This window comes from Pelecanus crispus, chromosome Z, assembly GCF_030463565.1.
Source record: "Pelecanus crispus isolate bPelCri1 chromosome Z, bPelCri1.pri, whole genome shotgun sequence".
Taxonomy (NCBI): domain Eukaryota; kingdom Metazoa; phylum Chordata; class Aves; order Pelecaniformes; family Pelecanidae; genus Pelecanus; species Pelecanus crispus.
In genome coordinates this window covers 4,529,773-4,553,483 of record NC_134676.1, presented here as the reverse complement: position 1 = coordinate 4,553,483, position 23,711 = coordinate 4,529,773, and the positions used below count along the sequence as shown (strand labels likewise).

At 48.0% G+C, this 23,711-nt stretch overlaps 2 protein-coding genes across 3 annotated transcripts; both read right to left on the bottom strand.

Annotated features, from left to right (window-relative positions):
* Positions 1–13,101, bottom strand: HDHD2 (haloacid dehalogenase like hydrolase domain containing 2). Its single transcript, XM_009479849.2, has 6 exons — positions 13,000–13,101; positions 10,394–10,602; positions 7,829–7,913; positions 1,942–2,158; positions 1,491–1,554; positions 1–371 (listed from the first exon to the last, which is right to left on the bottom strand). The coding sequence occupies exons 1-6, from the start codon at positions 13,098–13,100 to the stop codon at positions 268–270; spliced, it is 780 nt and encodes a 259-aa protein (XP_009478124.1). The 5' UTR covers position 13,101; the 3' UTR covers positions 1–267.
* A 6,940-nt stretch (positions 13,102–20,041) lies between these two features.
* IER3IP1 (immediate early response 3 interacting protein 1) lies at positions 20,042–23,124 on the bottom strand. Of its 2 annotated transcripts, XR_012831869.1 has the most exons (4): positions 23,034–23,124; positions 21,165–21,266; positions 20,762–21,062; positions 20,221–20,242 (listed from the first exon to the last, which is right to left on the bottom strand). XR_012831869.1 is itself a non-coding variant. In XM_075726644.1 (3 exons), exons 1-3 carry the CDS (start codon positions 23,122–23,124, stop codon positions 20,187–20,189), a joined length of 249 nt encoding a protein of 82 aa, XP_075582759.1. In that variant the 3' UTR covers positions 20,042–20,186. The 2 variants fall into 2 exon arrangements, 1 of the variants encoding a protein (XP_075582759.1); XM_075726644.1 differs by lacking the exon at positions 20,762–21,062 and having other exon boundaries at positions 20,042–20,242.
* Between the last annotated feature and the right edge of the window lie 587 nt (positions 23,125–23,711).

The following is a 23,711-nucleotide window of genomic DNA, read 5'->3' as shown; positions in this document are numbered from 1 at the left end:
CCTGTGTCACTCAGGGAAGCAGCTGGGTTGGTTGTAGCCTTTCTGCCTCACGTGCTGGGCATCCGCAGTCCCTCGTCACATCCTCGTGAAACTACTACAGGGAAGGGGCTCTGCCCCCCGATCCTCTGCCCCGTTGCAACTCGGGTGGCAGGAGCTCACGGCTAGGTTTCTGATGCAATGCATGCGTTGATCCTGTGACAATTTTTGAAGCAAGAGTAAAGGAAATGACGTGGAACTGATGGCTCTTCAAACTAACTATTCCCTTTCTCATAGCAAATGCTCTAGGATATGTTCCACTGCCTCTGGGAAATTCTCACAGGTTAAGTAAGGAGCCGGATTGATTTTGTCTTCATCTGCCGGTCGATATTTACCTGTAACAGATTAACAAAAAGATACATTTACCAAGCTCCTTCGGGTATCCTTATTTTTTTTTCTTCCCTGAAAATTACAGCCCCTCGGATCGGTAACAGCCAGCCGCAGTAGGAGGAACGCCCATCTGAGGTTCTCCTGCAACAAACATCCCACAAGTCTTCCCTAAACAAACACCGAGCCTTACTGAAGGTTCCTCCAGGGGCAGTTCTGGCTCAAAATTAGTGTTACTTATGCACTGGTTTCACTCTACTGTACCGGCACTATTCTTTCACTGACTATTCAGACATTCGTGTTGTAGGTTCTTGAAATAATAACATTCTCATTTTCCCTCCTAGGTTTTACGAGGAAGAGTAGAATCATAGAATCATTTAGGTTGGAAAAGACCCTTAAGATCATCCGGGCCAACCATAAAGGATTACTTGCTTTCATTTGCAACACGATGGACTGGGTGGCATGAGCAGCTGCCACCTCAGAAAGACCTTACCCAGTCCACGGTACCATCAATAACATCGATAATACCCATCAGTCCCTTAAGGTTCCGCTTCCATCCGAAGCAAAATTACTTTCATAATTAGCAGTGTAATAACTAGGGACTGTCACCAGAGTTCCTGAATGATCAGAGGTTCCATTGCTGTAACTGATTTTGGCAATCTAAGATGTTACAGTAACAGTTCTCTCTGTTCTTTGACCGGTGCTCGGGATTTTACAGTCATTACAGCAAAAAATTCACGCCTACGCGATCAGCCACCCCCATCTATTACTTCATATCACCCTGCTGCCAGTGCAGGGTCTGTGCTCCAGCCCTGTTGTTGAAACATGAAATATAACAGCCTACCCTGACTTAATCGCAATCTGCCGCCTGACAGGCCGCCGCGCTGCAGCTGAGGACATGTATCTGCTGCGTTCACCCCAAAATGAAGGGGGTGATGGAGGCGGGGGTCTGCCAGCAGCCCCTCGGTGTAAGACACCACAGGAACGGCGCGCCTCCACAAAGCACCGGGGCTAGACCCAGGGCTCGGAGCGTACCTTCGCTTTGGGCACGGGGGCTGCCAGTACCCAGGGCCAGATCACCGAACGCACCGCTGTCTCCCAAAACGGCCGATCCATCAAGTACTTACCGGTCCTTACCAAAATCCCACGCATGCCCGCGTTCTGGGCACCACCGACATCGTCCCTGCAGTCCTGGGACAGAACAGGAGATCAGCTGGTTAGTGGTCACAGGCACTAGCTGTGAACAAGTTTTTCACGACGTTCTCTGCTTTGCACATCACTAAGCAGCTACTTAAAAGCAGCAACACGGAGTCAAATCTTTTAGCTACCTATTAGACCAACTGTCACAGGAATGATTTACTACATGCTTTTTGCCTGATCAAATAGCGACTGAAGCGAGAGACCTAACCCCGTGGACTACCCGTTAAATCCTGCAAGTTTTCAGGGTTCAATTTTCACGCTTCGCTTAATCCCAGTGCTTTTAGAAAGACCCGCTGGTGGCATTTGGGAGGCGCGAGACAGAGTGGAGACGAGCGCTGCGCTAACGGGCAGGCGATAAGGTGTCTGGTCCCCACGTACATCACCAATCATGACGGCCTCCTCCGGGGCACAGTCGGTCCCTCGCAAAGCTTCTAGGAAGAAGGTTCTCTCGGGCTTCCCCACCACTGTGGCTTTGGTGTCCGTCGCGTATTCCAGCCCAGCTACAAAAGGTCCGGGTCCCAGAGCCAAGCCGTCTTTTTTCTTGAAATATCTGGCTTTATGTATAGCTATAAGAGGAGCCCCATCCAAAATCAACCTAAAGAATTCATGAAGAAGGAAGTACAAAAATTATATTAAAGAAACGATAATTACAGCTGAAGGCCTGAACTGGCTTTCATTTAAGTTGACAAAACTCCCACTGACTTTCATGAGGCCCAAAATTATCACGCAAGTTAGCATTCAGTTGGAGAGTTAAATAAAATGCCTTCCTTTTCCCCAGAAACAGCTAATGAAACAAATCCTCAGAAACAGCTAATAAAATAAATCCCCCAAATAAAGAATTTATTATCTCGAGAATTTTAACAGGTAGCTATTTTTAAATCCTGTCTGTATCTCTCATGCAATTAGCTCCACTACTCTAAACAGCCTCACCTTTCACTAAGGCAAACATCCCAACGTTAGAACCCATCTGATTTCCCCACGCAAGTATTTTAAAAATCCATCAACCGCAGGCAGCGGCTGTAGGTAGCAGTTTGATGGCCACAGCTGTCATCTCCTTGCCTGGACTGAGAAGACAGCAACGCTTCCAGGGTGCTGCTGCCAGGAAATCTGCAGCCCAGCAGCTCTGGGCGCTGGTGGTATCGCCTGTAAGGGCCAGCCAGCTGTGTGTTTCCAGCAGAGACTGGTGTTCAGGTGAACTCCAGGTAGAAGGTCAATAATTTTAACTTCATTTATATTTTAACGTTGGAATTGCAATACCAAGTTACACCAAAAAGCACAAAGGTATTCGGCGCATTCACGTCCCGCCAAATTCCCCAGTTAACAGCGCTATTACCGAGCCTTCTAGGAACAAAGCTGGATTTGAGCTCCTTGCTATCGGGAACCAAAAATTCCAAGTGGAAGACAGTTCAAAGCAACAAGTCAGCAGATTCCTAACGCTTCTGAGTACAATAAAAGGCTCATAGCCTAAGGGTCATAACGCGGCGTTACAGGAGGGTCTTGGCCGGGCACAGCACCCGGGAGAGCCTCAGGAAGCGAGTGCAGCGGTGCTCCGAGAGACCGGGAACTGCTCCCTGCCCAGCAGCTGGGATCCTCCCGCCTTCCAGGGGCCCATTTCTGCCCCGAGGCACCAGCGTGCGCCCTCCTCGGCGTTCCGCAGACGCAGACGGCATCTCTGCCTGCCTGTTAAAAACCTGCACAGAACACGGGACTGTCTGGAGCGGGTGGAAAAATGTAAGGGAGGAAGAAAGACACTGCTGTTGCTCCACCGATCTCAGTCAGCGCCTCCTTAGCCTCGCTGCCTTGTCACCCCTGCCAATTCACTTCGTGTCTGCTTGAGGGCTCTCGTCTAACGCTTGCCTTGTAAAAGCCTTACGGCAGGGAGCGTGTCTCGTTAGCACACACGGCGCCTGAACAGCGGACCCACGGCAGCAAAGTAATAGAGGGGAGTTTAAGAGGGCTTGCTTCCACGAAACCTGGACCTAATCTTGGATTCTTCCATTTCTGTGAAAAGGTCTGGAGCACAGGGCTGATGGGGAGCGGCTGAGGGAACTGGGATTGTTCAGCCTGGAGAAGAGGAGGCTGAGGGGAGACCTGATCGCTCTGCAGCTCCTGACAGGAGGGTGCAGGGAGGTGGGTGTTGGTCTCTTCTCCCAAGTAACCAGCGATAGGACAAGAGGAAATGGCCTCAAGCTGCGCCAGGGGAGGTTTAGATTGGATATTAGGAAAAATTTCTTCAGGGAAAGAGTGGTCAAGCATTGGAACAGGCTGCCCAGAGAGGTGGGGGAGTCCCCATCCCTGGAAGTGTTCAAAAAACGGGCAGACGTGGCACTTGGGGACATGGTTTAGTGGGCATGGGGGTGTTGGGTTGATGGTTGGACTGATGATCTCAGAGGTCCTTTCCAACCTTAATGATTCCTAGTTTTACTTTCATTAAAAAATAATCCAGCCACCAAGCCAGGAAACGTGGAATTAATTATTGCTCTCCCCTTAACTGGTTTAGTGGTGGACTTGGCAGTGTTAGGTTAATGGTTGGACTGGATGATCTTAAAGGTCTTTTCCAACCTAAACGATTCTGTGATTCTATGATTCTGTATTACCTGCCCGGTAGTTTTTCCCTACAGCAGACACAGCAGCCACCTGTCCTGCAGCAAAGGGAAGCCTGCGTAGCTGCTGCGCTAGAGGAATCCTCCCGGCCCTACCAAGCACAGTGACGTTTTTGCAGTCCTCCCGCTCCCCAGCCTCAGGTTCAGTGCAACAAAAGCCCTCCAGACAGCGGCTATAAAAAGTCAAGGTAACGACTGCCAAAAAATTCCCCTTTGATTTTACAGCACCTTCTTCAGGTACTGCAGGCAACTCCAATCTTTATCACAACAGGTAGGAATGTAACTAGCAAAGCTGGGGGATAAAGGAGAAACATCAGCTGTTATTTTCGAGGCAGAAAGGAGGATTTCTTTTCCCCTTAACCCCACCTGATTTACAAAAAAAAAAAAAAAAAGAGCCTTTAAGAAAACAAACAAAATCTTGCTTTGCCCCTTCACTGCCTTTCTGGAGCTCTGCTCAGAGATGCTGGCTGAGGTGAATTGTACGCTCCTTGGAGGACGTCTGCTCCTTCCCATGTGCTTGCAGAGCAGCCTGGGTACTCTGAGCAGTACATAAATGATTAATATTTCATTCCACTTAATTATCACAAAGCATTTCTATTGAATCAATGCGTTCCAAAAGCAAGCTCAACAAGAAGAGAGCTGACGTGTGGGTCTGTGAGCAGCCAGGTATGTTCACGATGGGAGGATGCCTCTAGGATACAGAAAAATTTAATTTGACGGCAGCACCACAACCACTTACGTTCAGCAGTTTGCAGGAAAGATCTCACCTGAGAGCATTCTTTTAAATGTGGCATCAAAATCCCATGTATACAAAAAGAGAAATTTAGTCTCAGTCATTTCAAATGGTGCCTAGAGAACGGCTGTACTCTCTCTATCTCGTTTTGGGACTCGTATCGCGTTAGATTTACCTAACCTAATGCTGGATATCAACCCAGCAGTTGCCTACCAGGTAATTAGCCAGCCTGGGCTCTTCACAGTCAGTGGAGAGGAAAAAAAGCACTTCTAGGGCACAGTTCAACTGCCCTATTTTAAGCGCTACTAGGGGAAAAATGAACGATGCCTCACAAGCGCCTCCTCTCTCCCGCAGGAGCCCAGGTCACCAGCTCAGACACAGGCATCGGCACTGTAGATATCTGCATTTAATCAGATTCACCTTAAAGTTTTGCTATGAGCAGTATGCAAATCCCAAGTGACTTAATTATCTGAGCAGTAAAGGACAAGGAATAAAGCAAAGGACACAGCATAAGGCTCGAGAAGAAGGGAATGCGGCCAGTAATTAATATTTCCATTAGACCAAACAAAACTGACGCCAGCAAAAGAGTTTACCCTCAGTAGAGGACTGGGAGAAGAACCCAGAACAAATCAGTGGGATGTTAAAGTCAGACAGAGCCCACCCTAGGGCCTCTGCCCAGCCTGAAACACGGGACCAGGAAAACACTGGGCAAATCCAGGACAGATTCACAGAGGATGAAATCTTCCTCGCGGCAGACAAGTCAGCCAAGCGGCTGGGAACGCATCTGTCACAAGGCGAGCTGAAGGACTCAGCCTTGCTCAGTGCTGGGCCGCACCACCCAGGCAGCACTGGATACAGGATGCTCCGGCAGCGCGGACTCCACGCTACCCCCTTGAATACGTTGTCTCCCTTGGGCAGCAAGGCCATGCCGCGCCCACTGCAGGGGACTGGATTTGGCCTTCAGCACCTTCCTTCCATCACCAGAGCAAGCATCCAGTTCTGTGTTTAATGCAAAAAGCCCAAATCCAGCCTGGGATAAGCTCGCCCACCTCCACAGGGCCAGTTCCGCCAGTTCCTGCGTCTGCTGGCCTGGGGAAGCCTGAGGTCCCTCAGGGACTCTGCACGTGATGCCTGGTTTCTTGTTTTAAGTGTCCAGATCTCCAGCCCGAAGCAGCTAATGATATTATTCATCGGTTACTATATTCACGAGAGAAATATCAATAAATAAAATTCTGTAAGCACTGGAATACAGAACGGGTTAAGTCCTTGCAGCTGTGAAATGAGAGTCCGCTCATGAGCGCGCTGTAAAACTCTAAAATCAATGCCATTGGCAACACGCACTAATGAGGCTGCCAGAGAATCGGTTTGGGTCGATACATGTTCTTATAACATAGAACTGGCAGGCAGATAAGGACAGCGTTGGCTTCCTACTCCAAGGAGCCTCCGTAAGATACTGGTGAGCAGTAATTAATACTCCCTCTTCGGATTTAGTGGTTATAAAGACAGATTAAGGTGTTCTGAGATCAGGTTTTTTTTCAAATTCCAAGGTGAAAAATTGCACGGTAGCCATCATCCCCTGAGCAAAGAGTGGAAAGGACTCATCACACGTATCATAGCACAGCAGGGAGTTATCCAGGGTGTTACGAGAACTGGTTTAGTGGTGGACTTGGCAGTGTTGGGTTAATGGTTGGACTGGATGATCTTAAAGGCCTTTTCCAACCTAAACGATTCGATGATTCTATGTCCTCTTTAGCTCTGAGATAGCTCTAAAGCTGGTTACCAGCTGCCGGCGGGGGGTTAACACTCGTGCTAGATGTTTCCTGTTAAATTTTAGTGCCATAGTGTAGTCAGTAATCTTCGGAAAGATAAGTGTTCAGGAGAAAAGCCTTTGTGGGCTCCGAGAGCAATGAAACCTGACAATCTGTTCCACCTAACGTCGTATCCAGAGAAATACGCCCCCAGCACAGGTGTTAACACAGGGTGCTGTTACGAGGCCAGGCTGATCAGCTCGGCCGAAACCGCTGCTGGAGGACAGCGGGTTCAGAGAGCTCCCAGCGAAGTGAAACGCAGGCACAGCAGGCTCGGTCGGGGGGCAGGGTAGGTGGGACGTTCAGACGACCTTTCTCTGCGCATTTCACAACAGACAAAAGGCACATCAGCGGGGCTAAACTCAGCAACAGGTTCACGTTCAAGTCTTTGAAGCTAAAGGGGTGGGGTTTTTTTTAATATTAAAATCAAGAGTGCTGTGCTGAGCTAGAACTAGAGAGAAGGACACACGGCTACGCACCTCTGCACACACTATTGCATCTTGGCTCCTGTACAGTCACAGATAAATTTTATTTGATTTACCCCTTAATCAACACACAAAACGAAGAGCTTTAGAAATAAGACAGACCGGATCAGATCCATAGATCATCTAGCCCAGCGCATTGTGCTGGCTACTCCTGAACACAAGAAGCTTCAGAAGAAATTGCTAGAAATCCTGCACTAGGTAGGTAAGGAATAATCTGCCCTAAATACTGGATTTCCTTCCCCATAATATTTGAGCTCTGAAGGCTGAGGTTCAAACATAGAAGCCATCTCCCGAATACTTCCCAACATCCTTGTTTTTGTGTATTACCTCTTGAAGCATTGCTAACTTTTTCACCTCAATGACAACCGTGACCGTACTTCTATAGTTTATTTACAGACTGAAAGCTATGGAAACCAGGGCTGGACTGCCTGAAGTTCACGGTTGAGGTCCCAAATCCACCCAGTTAGTGGCTCGCACTCAGACACAGAGGCAGACACCATAATCACGCGATGTAACGGTGATATTGCTACCACCCTCTTCTTCCCACACGAGAAGGATTTCCTCGCCTACGGAGAGGTACAGAGCCCAGCACAAGACAGCCACCATTCAAAAAGCCACCAGAAAGGGCTGACTTACCGAAACGCTCTGTTCATCATCTCATAGTGAAAGCGCTCAGGAGCCAGTCCTACCACCACTGCATTGGGGTCATCAGTGGCTATCCCTGGAAAACCAAAAGACGACTCTGAGCGAACAGAATTTTATTTGTACTTAAGCAGTACCCAAGTCAACGAGTGCAATTAATTCACTTCACAGCAAAAACGAGCATCTTCTGAGCCAGACACATCACATGGACTAGTTTTACGTCTTTTAGAAATGAGGAAAGCATCTGTGGAAAAGGTGTCGATCTATCCAGACTCTGCCATCCTTCACGACAAGCACAACTCTGCAGCTGGATAGTCTTAACAGCGACTGTTGAACAGTGATTCTCTCACTGCCTGCACTGAAATGCAGCAGACCGCACAAATCACTTTTTTTAACTGAACGACTTTTTGTTATCTAAGAATCTCTTTCTACATATATTGATCTGCTTTGTAAGACAGTAAAGCAGGAAGACTAGTGAATTCCATCCAGTTTTTCTGTTCCCTCTAGTCACAGAAAACTCCACTTCAGGTAAAAAGCCTGACTGTTGTTCTGCGTATCAGTCTGGTTATGATGGCAAAAATGGTATTGCAGCGTGACTGACAAGTTGTTACACTAAATTACTTTTGGCTCTTCTGGAAGGTCTTTTTTTTTTTTTTTAATGTGGATTAGTCCCCTCGAGACCAGCTTGCACCTCCTCTGTCCTGCACTGTTCCGGAGCAGCGTGACTGTTTTTACATGGCAGTGCCACCTCTGAACAGAGCCAGCAACAGAAGCAGAGTAGCATCTACAGGAGAAACAGGAGTACCAGAGCGGTTTATTTAGGCCAGGTTAAGTACCAGCTGCACCCTGCACTTGCTGAGGGTGTTGTTCCGCCTTCACGCAGCATTTCCTCTACACCTTTACTGGGATAACTAGAGCTCCTGGGTCTCCAGAGAGCGTCATCGCAGCCTGCTGGCTGACGTCTCCTGCCACACGTCCTTCAGTTAGCTCAGACGGCAAAATGTACACTCGGAGATGCTACGTGGATTTGTGACACCCTCCAAAAGCATCTGGGTCCTTTAACCAAGAATGGATTACATTCATCCATCTGTGACCAACTTTATGGAGAGATTAGCCAAGAATAGTTCAGTAGCAGCCATTAACAGAATTTAAAACATTCTCTGTTGTACTTAAATGTTTCAAGAGCAGCACTGAGAGAATATGAGCAACACCGCTTGCAGCAAAAAGAAACGAGGCACTCCATTCCACATCTAAGCAACGCAGAAAATGCCACCAATGTACTCCACTGATACCTCCATCTTTGCCATCTGTTACAAAATTCGCATCAGCTACTGTAAAACTGATGGAAAGATCCCAAATACATGGAGGTTACACTGATTTAAGCACCTTTGGTGAAATAGCTGCTGTCTCTGCTGTTTCTGACCCAAGAAAGCCTTCCTGAGAACGCAAATACAGAATATTGCTAGGGGCGTATTTCTCTGGATACGACGTTAGGTGGAACAGATTATCAGGTTTCATTGCTCTCGGAGCCCACAAAGGCTTTTCTCCTGAACACTTATCTTTCCGAAGATTACTGACTACACTATGGCACTAAAATTTAACAGGAAACATCTAGCTCCTAGCAAGATTAGAACACACTTAAATTACACAGCCATAAGGATTTCAGTTCGTAAGGCAGGGAGCAGTGGGAAGGCATCCACATTTTGCTGCCTTGACTTAAAATGAAAGCCTGAATATACAATATATGGTTTCAACTCTGAGTACGTTAAAAATGTGGGTATCTTCACTACTCTTGAAAAAATGACGTGGTTAACTCAAGGACTAACTGGCCTAGCTTCAGGCACCTGCCAGACATGTCCAGGTTAGAATACATCATCTTCTACTCCTCTTATTGTTGAGGGAGGGAAATGGGAACATCTGAAAGTAAATCAAGTTTTAACCAGATCTTTAGAGATGACAATCTAGAGAAATCAGGGTGATGAACGTTCTGTCACCAATTAAGGCATCAAAGCACGCAGAGTGAGACCTAGATGTTCAATACAAGATAAGTAACAATAACTACCTGGAGATTTTACATTTAATAGTAATCTATTAAGAGAGAAACAGCCTCCTGCGTGTGCCTACACACTGGCTTTTCAGCTCTTTATGAGCAAAACCTCTGTACAATACCTGAGGGAAACCGGATTTCCAACAAACTGACACCTCCTTACTATAAAACACATCAGCACTGGTAGGTGCAATAAATCTCCAATGATCTAGTGATGAGTATTACTGGTTTCTTACACTGAAAATTAATAAAAAGTATTGAGTTTTACCTGAATTCCTGACTATCTGATGGCTTTGGCTGCCATTTCCACTACTCCTCAAGAAGCTATGACTTCAGACTGTTCAATGTTAATTTAAAAAGAAGAAAAGACCTTTATGACGCTGGAGAGCTCCACATTTCAGGCTTCATCATGGCTAATGGCATATATACAATTGTCATTCTACAAAAGGGAGAACACTATGTTTCCTTAGCTGTTTAGTAACGTCCCCCATGCTGTTCTGTGACCGCCTCACCTGTGAAATCAGGCAGGGCCTTATCGTCCACCAAGAGGAGAGGCCGCACCTGCCTTTGCTCCAGAAGATTTCTGGCTGCTGTCAGAGACGTGAAGATCTCATTTTCTGCAATGTCAAACCCCAGTTTCGTCAGCCTCTCCAGCAGGTCTCTCTTGCACTCCTTCGTTGTGTTCGTCACGAATCGAATGGTAACCGGAGCGCTGCGCAGCCTGATGGATGAAGAGCAAAGGCAAATTGGCCACAGCATCCTTCTATTTACGTCTCTTTGGGACTGAAAAAGGACCGTTTGTCTAAAAGCCACAGATGAAGAGACTGTATACATCCCAGAGTACTGGTGCCACACAAGAACCATGAGGTTGTTGGCTTCTGTGGACTGGAGGGCGATGTGAAACAGATGGCAAGAATTACAGCTACCAGAACAAGACCAAGTCTCCCCCGATTTGCTTCTACCGGGAAAAGTCTGGAGGAAAATGGCGATTCCAAACTCCACCTTCACAGTAGTAGCAAACACATCTATGACCAACAACAACTAGTTGAATGAAATTCAAACTAGATAATAAATAAATCAGCCCTGTATTCTGGATCAAAAGCATCCTGATCCAAAATAAACAAACAAAAGAAGCTTGTTGCTAAATTAATATATTGAACTCCACATGCCGGCTGAATTTCACAGCAGCTGTGGCTCATTCAGAGATGCAGGAAGCTCTAGGACCCTGTGTTACCTGTGCGGCGATTTTACGTCAGCTTTTGCAGCCATTTCACCCTTTCCTGAGGAACACCGACATCACATAAAACCACATTATTGCCCTACCCTGACAGTACATGCTACCAAACAATTAAATAATTTTAAGTGACAATTTCAACGGTGTTCCCGTTAATTATTCCCCCACCATCACTTTCTCTGTTTGTTGCTATAGAAACAAACACTGGCATCAGGACTGCATGGAGAACAGCAGAATAAAGTTGGTCAATGCTGGAGACTTGCTTGCACCTGCCACTTATTTCTCTTGTTTATCAGATACACTGACCCTTCACAAGTATGAACTGGTAAAAAAAGTCCTCTGGTTGCTAATAAAATAAAAATTAATCTTTTTTTTTTTTTTTTCCTAGGGACCTCAAGGCTGAGAAGTAACCCTAAAAATGGCATCGATCCATTTGTTCCCTAAGCAAGTGGCAGGCCAATCGTTTCAGCATCTCTTCAGGAAGGACAATGACATGGATTAGCAGAAAAGAGCATGAGAAGATACTTTTTTCAAACCTCGAAATCAGAAAGACCGGCTGGTTTTGGCAGTGAAATGACACCTGTCCAGTCTACTGCCTGGGGGTTTGGAGGTGAGCAGTGACAGGACAGGTACTGAGCTCTTCTCAACAGTATCACTTTTTTATATATACAGAGATTTTCGAGAATGCTGACTCTCACCTGGCCCAAGTTTTCCCTGCAGCATGAAACACCAGGCAGACAAGGTCCAGAGAATGAATGGGTAACAAATGAGTAGCCAATGCTTTAGCAGTTTTTACTTCCTTGCAGTTTTACATCTTTAGGAAATAATTATTTCCACAGAATTATTTGTGAAAAGAAATGCAGAGTTTCCTAATCCCTCTGTGAACTTTTCCTCTGAGCAACAGTCCAGCTTTATAAAAATCTAAGCAGCCAATACAACTCCAGTAAAAACTTCTCGTCCTGAATTCAGCCCTATTCCTCTCCTGATTCTTACCGCCCCAGCACCTTAAGACCATGATAGCAGATAATCACTTTGTGTCTTTCTTCACCCATTGCAAGACATCTTCTCCAGGAAAACAGTTCCATAACACAGTACAAAGATCCCTGGGGTCGCGTATCCCGTTTTGCCACCGACTCGGCCAGATTAAGTCATTTTACTGTGCTTCAGTTTCTTTAGGCACACTTTCATCAGAAGACAAAGAGGTACTTAACTGTCCTGTTTATTAACGTGTTGAAATTCCTACAAAAGATGAGCTGTATTATCAACTGTTTCTCAAACTAAAAAAATGACTGAGCTTGTTTACCGAGTAGAAAGAAACTTTAAAAATAATAAAGCAAAGCCTTGGCTGAAAGACCAAATGAAATGAGAACTCTGCAAAGGATGCCTTGCTCACTAGGCCAAGTTATTCTCGCTGTCACCCCACTTTAGCTCACCACAGACCTAAGGGCTCAGACAATCAGGTTCCTGTAGTTAAACAAAGCACCGAGGAACAGCTCAGCTGAAATGACTTTGATGTACGTGGGATAATTCAGATTAACTTAACCACTTTCCACTTTGGCTAAGGCTATAGCCCCACGAGAATTACCAGAAACACTCTGAACATTGCCTTTTTCTATCTAGAAAAGGCTCAGAAAAGACCTAGAGAGCAACTTAGGAATGCTGCGGGGCCTCAGGTGATACGTGGCACCTTTTCAATATCTAGGCCCTTTGCTGACTTCTCTTGGTATTAATACGGGCGTAAATAAAAGCAGAATTCGGGTGCGTATTTGCTTAACCACGACAGCGTAAAAAGGCAGAAGCTTCAGGCCTGCTTCCTTAAAGAAGCGTCTTGGTGCAAAGAGCGCTGACATAACCTATCAGAGGAAATCGAAAAAGGGAGCTTGCCTTTTAAGAGCTTCCTGCGCGCCTGGCACAGCTGAGTCTTCAATGTGAAGCGTGCCGCTGAGATCCACCAAGACAGCTTTCAGCGCGCGCCGAGCTGCCATCCTTCCTTCCCTAGGGAAAAGGCAAATAAATGAAACAACAAAAAACCGGTTAGCAGACAATGGATAATAAAAATAAGGAACTCAGTTAAGCGCCTCATTTGTGCCAAGCCCGGTATTACTCAGAACATTACTCGCAGTATTAAATGGGCCCCCTCAGACAGAGAAATAAAAGGCAGTGTTTAAAAAAATGCATAATTGATGGGGTGGTATTTTCCCAAAGACTCTCTATATGGAAATCAGGTGCTATTTGTTTTTTAAGTGCCTTTATTTGTGCGCGTCAAAAAATTCTCTAAACAACTAAGACTGTTGGGAAGAGGATCGTTAGGTCTGGTATTGCTGGTTCAAGGCCTCAGCAAGCACATTTCGGCAAGTCCCATCGACACCAATGGCGCTGTTCAAGTAAAAATAAATACAATACTACTAAGCCAGGATACAGTGCTCCGACTGTAAAGCTCAAAAAGCTCTGCGAAAGTGGATATTGTGAATTTTATTTTTGTTAGCGAGATCTACGGTGATCCAGCCCACAACACAATTCAGGTGTCCCGACTCTTAGGTTATTCGGTGGTCGACTGCCTGCGTGCCAGTGTGGATTTAGCCTGGAAGCTCTCAGGGCTCAAGGATATTCAGCACCCCGAAGGGTTACTCCTTCCTCTTGCAAAGGGGATGGTCAAGCCGTTTTTCTACAGCAAGCTTCTGTGTCGCACAAAAGGAGACTCAGCCCAAATTAGAAGCCAGCATTCAAAGGGTAAAGGCACTGGGGAAGAAAATAGTGAGGTCATGTGCAAGTCACCTGGCTAAAAAAAAAAAAAAAAAGCTGCCTTTAGAAACTAGTACTTCTCCTTAGGTTGAGCTGCAAGTGCTGTATTTTGCTCCACAAGCAAGTTTGCTGAGCTATTTCTTAGCAAATGTCCAATACAGAAGCTTTTCTCTTGTTAGACAATAACAACTATCTGACTGTCATCATGATTTTATGTTGAGCCCTTCTGGTTACAGACAGAACATGTAACATGTATGTACTTTTAAAAAAAACACACAAGAGTAGTCAACACCATGATTAGAACCTGCCTTAATAAATTTAATTTCCCATCGGGAAAGTTTTATCTTTGCAGGCAGTTTTATCAATGATCAAGATCATATGATCTTGATGTCTCGGGTACAAGACACATACGCAGAAAACTTTTGAGATTCCACTTTCATTATTCTTGCTGGTTCTCTGCAATAAGAAAAAAATAAATATAATGCTTATTTTATAGTATGTCTGTTGCTACACAGGCCAAGGTTAAAAGTCTATGATAAAGAGCTGATAACAGAACTCCTAAGGGCGCTTCATCAATTGCATGGGAAAAGAGGGCACCAGGTTTCTAAGACATCTTCTCTGAGTCAAATACTTAGCGCAGACAAACTGCCTGAGCAGAACGGACTTTGCATGACTCCACATTATCTCCATGACAAAAAAACTCTCTTCCCTCAGGCACTTCAACTCTAGCACAGGGAATTTTGAGCTCCAAGAGAGATTACAAAGAGGAATGAAGCAGGTGCTATTATATAAATTCTCTAGCCAAAGACACACCACTGCAGAGCAACTGCACCATGCCTGCATGGATAGCGCAGCTAGGATAGAATATCCTAGGTTAGCAGAAATGGGATTTTTTTTTTTTATTATTCCTCTTTTACCCAAGATCTCCATTGGTTCTCCTATTCATAGTGTACTTATCCAGGTGGTATGGAAGTTATTCGCAGAGGCAGTTTTCAGCATAGCTGATTTGAAGCGTAAAGCTCACCGCCTAAGTCCTGAAAAACCCCAGCACCTCAGTTTTCATAACCGCAGCCCAACGCGTTAGGGGAAGCTCACCGTCGTGCTGGGTTACAGCTACAGCCACGGGATGAGGCCGTACGGTAATTCAGGCTGGTCAGGACACGAGGGACCATCCAGCTCAACGCCCACCTGGTCTGCAGCAGCCTAAGGGGCCTACGTGCTGCATATGGACGCAACAAGGTGCTCACAACCTACGCCAAAGAGGCCTCGTCCCCTCAGGGGAAGGTCTGCAATGGCCCAGGTGCGTTGGGGCCGCTCTCCATGGCAGAGGGCCGGACCCCCCCAGCTCCCCTTCCTCCTCTCCCCCAGGCCCCACCGCAGGGCCTACGCAGTGCTGCCAGCAAAGCCCAGGCCTTTCCCTGGGACAACGGCACAAGGCAGGCAGCGAACGGAGCCCCCGAAGCCACCGGTGAGCCCCGGGCCGGGGCCGGCTGCCCTGAGGGGAGCGGGGCTCCAGGGCCACCCAGCCAGCCCTACACAGAGCCCACACGGCCTCCCACTGTGGGCCCGCCACTGCCCCCTGAGCAGCCGGGGGCTCCGAGTGCCTCCCTGCTCGCTGGGGAGCCCCGGGGCCGCTCCCCCGCCCCACAACGCCGTCGAGGATGCCTTCCCCTCCCTTCGCCATACTGGAAAGGGCATACAGGTCCAGCTCCCCCGCCTCACCCCAGCCAAGGAGATGGCACCGCCTCTCTCCGCCAGTTTACAATGGGCCGCTGGGCTGGCCCATTCTCCGGAGGGGGAGTCCCCGAGCTCGGCGGGCTCCCCTTTCCCTCACGCAGATGGTTCCGCCCGCCCGTTCGCCCTGATGGAAGGCGGGCGGGCCCACTCGGATAAGAGGGGAGCGCAGCTTGGCGGCAGCCCCCCCCCGCTGCCTCCCCGGCACTAACCTGCCTCCAGCCGCCCCGCTGCCACCCGCCGCCGCTCCGCCCCGCGGGGCCCTGCCTGAGCCGGGGCTGCCCGACCGAGCGCCGGTACCCGCCTTGCTCCCGGCACGGCAACCAGAGCCGCGGCCCGGCGTGGAACGGCGGCAGCGCTCAGCCCTCAGGGGCCCGGTGTCCCCGGCTGGCCGCTGCGGCAAGGCGGCGGCAGGCAGCGCGGCGGGCAGCCCGCGTCGGCCCTCAGGGCCGCCTCAGCGCGGAGGGCGGGAAGCGGCGGCGGCCCCGGGCGCGGCGGGAGCCTCTCTGGGCCGGCCCTGAGCCCCGAGCCGCGGGCTGAGGGGGTGAAGGAGGCGGCAAAGAGCCGCCCCATGCCCCCAGCGGGGCCGGGCTGCCGGGGGATGCGGCCCCGGAGCGCTTCCCGGCTGCAGCGGCCCAGCCGGGTGCCTGGGGAGGTTTGGAAGGCCGGCGTCCTGCAGCTGCTCGGTGGAAACGCGTCGTTGTAAGGGCCCTGTGTCGCCTGGGAGAGCAGCAAGCCCCAGGCTGTGGAGCCGGCGCTCTGCCTGCGAGGGCAGCGGAGCGTGCGGTGCTCGTCTGCAGGACAGGCAGCACGCAGAAAACATGGTCGGGTGCAATTGCATTTTAAGCTATTGCAGTTAGGATTTCGTGAGAAATAAGGGCACGTCAATGAATTAAGTATGATATACTTATCCCAGAGAGGGGGTGGAGTCCCCATCCCTGCAGGTGTTCAAAAAACGGGCAGAGGTGGCACTGGGGGACATGGTTTAGTGGGCATGGGGGTGTTGGGTTGATGGTTGGACTGATGATCTTAGAGGGCCTTTCCAACCTTAGTGATTCCTAGTTTTACTTTCATTAAAAAAATAATCCAGCCACCAAGCCAGGAAACATGAAAATGCTACTCTCCCCTTAACTGGTTTAGTGGTGAACTTGGCAGCGTTAGGTTAATGGCTGGACTGGATGATCTTAAAGGTCTTTTCCAACCTAAACGATTCTATATACATTCACAGCTGTAGATTGTGATGGTACATCAAAAAATCCAAGGTATATAAGACAGTACAATTCTAAATTCATAACATTGCAACCCTAAGGGGAGATGTCAAACATAATTAGAGTGAGTGTGAGATTCCTTTATTTGTGTTCAAACCCGTTACCTTCTTGCTTTTCCCTTTGCCTGTCCCCGTGCCCTTCAAAACAAAACCTTTGCCCTTCAAAACAAAACCTTTAACAGTACAGGTATAAAGAACGGATCCCTTATTCCCATCTGTATTTGCACTAAAGACTCTGTGATGTGGCACCTGGGGACATGGTTTAGTGGTGGAATTGGCAGCGTTAGGTTAACGGTTGGACTCGATAGTCTTAAAGGTCTTTTCCGACCTAAACGATTCTACGATTCCAAGTGTCCCACAAGCTTCATTTTCACCATACAGCCAGCCACAACTGGTACCACCACTGCAATTTACTGCTGTGAAAGCATCTTCTGTTTACAAATCCTTACTAGAAATTGGCCAATTATTCTAAAGTCTTAATTGTCATCCTGATCTGTAAAAGAGAGTCATAGGATCATTCGGGTTGGAAAAGACCTTTAAGATCATCCAGTCCAACCATTAACCTAATGCTGCCAAGTCCACCACTAAACCAGTTAAGGGGAGAGTAATAATTAATTTCATGTTTCCTGGCTTGGTGGCTGGATTATTTTTTAATGAAAGTAAAACTAGGAATCATTAAGGTTGGAAAGGACCTCCAAGATCATCAGTCCAACCATCAACACACCACCCCCATGCCCACTAAACCATGTCCCACGTTCTGATTATTGTCATTTCTGTGCCGGGTACAAGTGACAATGCTGTTCATGGTTTGAAGTGACTACTGCATCACAGGCTACTTTGCACGTGGAAGCTTTTTTGCATGTTCCCTGTTATTGAGGAACCCGAGCCCCTGCCCGGTTTGAGGGGCTTCACTTTGTTTAAACTTGGTCACAGCAGACACATTTCAGAACTGCTCAAAGCCACGCGAGGAGACGGCGGCAGTGTAGCTACTCCCTTGCTGTTTCTCTCTACGCTCCTTCCCTCTCTGCCTGTTTGCTGTTCACCCTTTCGCCCTCATCCCTGCGCATTACCTGGGAGACCCGATCTTCAGCCTCTGCCCCACTTTGAATCACTATTTTGCATCTGCCGGGTAAAACATGTCCCAGTTTTGCCTCAAAACCAGGATTCCTGCTGCACAGAACCGCTGCTCCTTTTTACTGCATATGCCTAATTAATTTTGAAATGATCTGCCCGCGTGCTGTAAGCCATGCATTGAAACTTCAGCCTTCCTGAAAGGACAGGAAGAGAGGGGAAATCGCTTTTTACCTGTTTTTTTACTTGTAATCTTTAGTACTGGCTTTTATTTTAATAAGAACTAGTGTTTTACCAGTCAATAAAGACAAAAAGGAAATTATACTCAAGCTGTGCTTCAAATCGTTCAGTACTCCAATCCAATGCATCAGCAATGGAAACATCTACCACTGCTTTTTTTGGCAAAAATTTTACAAAAAATACAAAAAGGCCTGCACACCTTCCGTGTTTTATCTGTTCCACGTGCATACCGTCTGGTTTCCTTGAAAGACAGATACATGAAAACAACTGATCCACACTGTACCCTCCACACCTCTGAATTACATGAAGATTATAAGGAATACTTTACAATAGGTCTACCTACTTTAGAATTTAAAGACTAGCACGATCCTATTCTGCCTCAGGCCAGCGTTACCATGGCTCATCAGGTTTGCTACATAAACCAAAATACAGCTTGACAGCAGAGAGATGACGCAAGTGCCACAGGGATGAGAAAAAGAGTATTTCGTGTAAGAACGGTAACGCTGGTATCTGGAACAGGACGAAGCTGAGTTCTGAGATACTCCCACTGTGCACAGATACAGAGCGAGTTATGAAAGAAAGCGCTTAGCTTAGAAATTCAGAATTTATTTACAAGTTTTCACTAAAAAAAAAAAAAAAAAAGGGGGAACAACATAAAGCTCTCCTCCTGGATATACTCTACTCTGCAAAACACCGCAATTGAAGATCGTGAAATTCATTCACACGTTTTACAGATTTATCTTTGTGTACAACAGCGTACGCTTTAGTCATCAAGACGTCAGAAGAAGAGATGATCAACTAAGCTGTTCTGTCATAATGAAACTGCCAGGTTTCCTTTGGCCTTCCCCACTTTAAAGACAAGCTAAAAACACTTTGGCAGATGTAAGACTTCCAACTTTTCTGAAAAAAAGTACACGAGAATCAGCCTTTTTCGGTTCAGGCTTGCCGTGTAACATCGGACCTAAGCAGTCTTAATTGAGACAAGATCCGTACCAAAGCAACCATCGAGATTCTCTGTGACAGAACTGCAAGATCACACCCATCGTTCCAATTTCAGTAAGCTGTTGATCTCACAGAGGAAGATGGAGGGCGGGGGAAGAAGCCGCAGTAACAGAAGAGGCTGCAAATTTGCTGTTTTTTTAACAAAGAATTGCATTTGCAGAGGGCACGTTTCCCAAGCAGCTCAGAATACAAACGGTTCCCTGCTTCCAACACACTAATCACCACGCAGAAGTTTAACACACATTTTTAAAAGCATAACAATCCTTGATGCAACAGTAACAAATGCTAATCACTAGTATCACCTGCTAGTCTAAATGAACACAGAGTCGCCCAGCTTTAGGTACAGCTTTTTTTAGATTTTGCATAGCAATTGCACCTATTTTCAACGTACTTCACCATCAGCATGGAACATTATTGATTTTAAAAGACTACCAGACATCAAGAGAAAAATCCCGTTCCCGATCAAACCAGGAACATTCAACTTCCGATGAGAACTGAATCAGGACTTTACCCAGCTGTTTTTTGTCTCCCTCAATATCACAACTGTACTTCAATAACTTGTAACATGTTTGTAGAGCCTAATTCGTATTCTCTTAAATAGTACTGCGGTAGGAATTGAAATAAAGAGACGTCGTTGTTTTTCTTAACTTAAAAATTGGGAAGTGTACTGAAGGAAATTCATCCCTGAGTAACGAGACATTTAAAAACCGCATCCTATCGACAAGCGTCGTGACGAGTTACAACGCACACTCTAACAGTCAACGCTATGCACAGGCAGCAACAGAACTTGTCACAGTCCAATATATTTGCAGCGTTGTTGCATTGATCCCATTATCTCGGTTAATGAAACTGCAAGTGACCATTAGGAAATAGGATAAATAGAAATAATGTCTTTATTATTTTAAGTTGAATGTCAAATTGACAGGTAAATCGTGCTGGATCCCAGAAAACTCAGAGCAGCGATGGTCAGCAATCTGCTTCTTTGGATGTCCAAAAGATTTCGCAACAGTTATCTTCAACCAAACAACAGGAGGAGAATGATTGTAACTGAGTTCACTCCTATTAATGGCACTGTAGGGAAAAAAACCAAAAAAAAAAGAAGAGCAATTGTGAAAATTTTCTTCTGCACATCACGAAGTGACAGAACTTCTTATTCCCTTGGGAGACCCCCTTTTAAGGAGCAAAATCAATCAACATTTTAAAAAAACGCTGAATTTTCTTAATGCAAAAATCGGCGATTAGCAAAAGGAGACAGGATCAAAGCCTAGGATAATAAAAATTAGGAAGCAACAGAGTAAATATTTTTAGGTGGCCCATCATGTTCTAACTTTGGCCCAAACAATCCTTTCTCCAAATGAAACAAAACCATCTCAAAGTCAGTTTCTATCTGTGGCTTTGCTGTGATTTGGAAGAAATGCATCAGTTTTCACTCTGTGGTGGGCAAGACGGGTAAGATTTGTTACTTCCCCTTTACCATCGCCTACAAAAGGAATTTTTGGTGTCCTTTATAGTAAGGAAAACTATCAGTAACTTCCAAATTAAAGTCTTATTTTTTTTCCCCATCCTTTGAGGCACGTAAGCCCAGCTTACCTTTAAGAATCACAGGAATTACATTTCCCGCCCCAGATACTTCACATAAAACTGCATTTAGCCAAGGTGAAGCTAACTGCACGCTCCCACTGATCACCAAGCTTTCCCCCAGCTCCCAAACTCCAAGGAAAGACAGACAAGACGCAGCGGCGGCACCGCAAGCCGGAGTCGGGGAATGTTTTATGCTTTTATCAAAATTAGGGCGCCTTAGCCAGGACCTGCGCCCTCCTACACAGAGTCCACGGGCGAAGGAAAGAACCCCAAGGAAGGACAGATGGGAAATGGCGAGCAGAAACAGCAGCTGTTTGGTAAAAGAAGAGTCAAAATGCTGAGATGATTTCGTTAAAGCACAGAAGCGAAACTTTACAGACAGGAACATTTAAACAAAAGATCGTCACCTTACCTCTCATAACGGTTCGTATAGATCGAATAAGGTTCGTTAGCTGCGCTTTAATTCCTGGTTCCTCTCCAAACCCTCCAATCCCTTGATCGCTTCCCCAGCCAACTGCGTCACATAAAAACGTGTTAGAAGAGAAACCCAAATCCACGCAACAAATGCTACCAGCAAGACTAACGAGCCATCTACCTTGAATAGCCTTAAGTTTATCCTAACATTAGAAAACCGAACTACGAACCAGTTTGCTTTATTTCAAGAGGCGATTTTAAAACAATATACTGAAAAGTGTTAAACCTTTTAACAGACGCAACAGTAATGACAGATCAGTGTTTCTGTAAAGGAAACCCTTACCTTTTTAATATGCTACTATTCCCTGCATGCCAGAGAAAAATATGAGTTTATTTGGACTTAAAAAAAAAAAAAACACCAAACCACAAACCACCCACCAGAATAAAACCAAGCAAACTACATCTGTTCGCAGTCCTCTACCAGAAGATAAAATAGGAAATAATTGTTGGGTACAAAGCGATGCTTTAGCACCGAGAAACGAGCTGCACGGCAGAAAACGGTCAGCACAGATTCCAAACCGGGATGATGATTTTTGTAACCACTATTAAAAAAAAAAAAAAAAAAAAGACTTGGGAATTTTTCAGAGGGCGACAGAAGTACTGAAAGTTTACAAAGCACTTCGGGGACAAACCCTCCCCTACCCACTGCGGGGAGGCCGATGCCGTGGTCCCAGTGACGGGAGCAGGGATTTTTGAGTCCTCCCAGTCACAGCCCGGACCCGTTTGGGGATGAACGGAGCAGAGAAGGGAGCGGCTCTAAATATTGGAAGCTGCACTGTGCAACCTGCCGGTTTCTTTGCTCCAGAGACAACTTTTGAGTGATTTTTCTTTTTTTCCCCCTTCCTTGTCACTCTCACTCCGCTGGCACCGGGCTGGGGACAGTAGGCGAGTCCTCCCCCTCACCGGCCTTGCCAGCTGCTGCTTCCCGCTCGGACGAGCCTGGAGTTATTCCCAAGTTATTCCCAAGTCTCCCGAGTCACCTGGGCCTGACCAGTGGCTTGACCCGTCCTGACATCTCCCTCCAGCTGCTGCTCATCAGGAAAGCAAAAAGAAAACCCCAACCCCAAAGCGAGTGAACCCCACCGAGGAGCAGGAGGAAGGGATAACGATCTGCGCTCCTGCCAAAAAAACCCAAGCTCAGCCTGACTCGAGAAGCCAGGACTCCCTGGATCAGGAAATCGGGAAATCTTGGATAGTCAGTAATTTTTTTTCTGGGGCTTTGCAGATCTTTGTGTCGGCAGCTTGTGGGATTTTGTTTTCTTTTAAAGGACGAGGAGACCCAACCTTGGGGAAATCTTTCCTCCGTAACCGCAGGAACGCCAGGGTGCGAAGGCAGAGAAGCGCTACCTCATCAAAAAAAAGCCACGACAAGGCGGAAGAACGCTATCGCAACATCCCGACGGGTGGCACAAATGAAGACAAAAGAGTAGAAATGCAGAGGGAAAAAAGAAAATTAAAGGGGCGGGGGGAGAAGAGGGAGAGAGACAAAGCGGAGGCAGGAGCGGAGTCACCCAGATCATCAGAAATGTCGGCGTCAGGACCGAGCACCCCCCGCCATCCCTCCCGCCGCAGCACCGGGCCCCACCAAACCCGCCGGCTCGGGAGGGGCCTCAGGGCCGGCCCGGAGCCCGCTACCGGCACCCCCGGGCCCGCCGAGAGCCGGGCGGCCTCCGCCGGGTGCCGCCACCGGGCTCCTCCCTTCAGGAGGCCCCGCCGGGCCGCGGTTTGTGGGCTGTGGTGGGCCGGGCCGCGCCGGGCCCGCTCCCCCGGCGCCGCTGTCCGCGGCCGGGCCGCCGCACCGCCTCACCGTGCCGGAGGAAGCGCTCTTCGTGCAGCACGGCCACGGCGTTGACGAGCAGGAGCGCGGCCTGCAGCAGCGCGTACAGCGTGAGCGCCATGGCCGGGGGCGGCACCCGCGCCCGCCGGGGACGTGGCGGGGCGGGGCTTTGCGGAGGGGGGGCGGGGCTTTGCGGAGGGGGGCGGGGCTTTGCGGAGGGGGCGGGGCTTTGCGGAGGGGGGCGTGGCTTTTGCGGCGGGGACTGGGTTGCTGACAGGGGTGCGGTTTACGGAGGGGCGGAGCTTGCTGGTATGGGCGTGGTTTGCGGAGGGGGCGTGGCCTCCGCCGCCCCTCCGCGCAGCCGCTGGGTCCCGCTGCCCGCCTCCCCCCCGCCCCCGCGTTGCTCGCTCCCAGAGGCGGGGGCCACGCCTGCCCACGCACCCCACGGCGCACGCGGAGGGCCCGCGTCTACCCGCGGAACGCTCCGCCGGCTGCTTGGCCTGGGGGCCTTTCTCTCAGCGCAGGAGGAGGTGCATCCTTCCTGAAGGACGAGAGGAAATGGGCTCAAGCTGCGCCAGGGGAGGGTTAGATTGGATATTAGGAAAAATTTCTTCATGGAAAGAGTGGTCAAGCATTGGAACAGGCTGCCCAGAGAGGTGGGGGAGTCCCCATCCCTGGAGGGGTTCAAAAAACGGGCAGAGGTGGCAC

Bases quoted from the DNA above. Each gene is read 5' to 3' on its own strand.
- HDHD2 (XM_009479849.2), bottom strand. From the start codon at position 13,100: ATGGCAGCTCGGCGCGCGCTGAAAGCTGTCTTGGTGGATCTCAGCGGC. The intron at 7,914-10,393 runs GTGAGGCGGTCA...TTGGTTTTCCAG, and splicing joins GGCCCTGCCTGATTTCACAG to GGATAGCCACTGATGACCCC. The intron at 2,159-7,828 runs GTAAGTCAGCCC...TGAATTCTTTAG, and splicing joins ATGATGAACAGAGCGTTTCG to GTTGATTTTGGATGGGGCTC.
- IER3IP1 (XM_075726644.1), bottom strand. From the start codon at position 23,124: ATGGCGCTCACGCTGTACGCGCTGCTGCAGGCCGCGCTCCTGCTCGTC. The intron at 21,267-23,033 runs GTGAGGCGGTGC...TATGTGACGCAG, and splicing joins AGAGCGCTTCCTCCGGCACG to TTGGCTGGGGAAGCGATCAA. The intron at 20,243-21,164 runs GTAAGGTGACGA...TTTTCCCTACAG, and splicing joins TATACGAACCGTTATGAGAG to TGCCATTAATAGGAGTGAAC.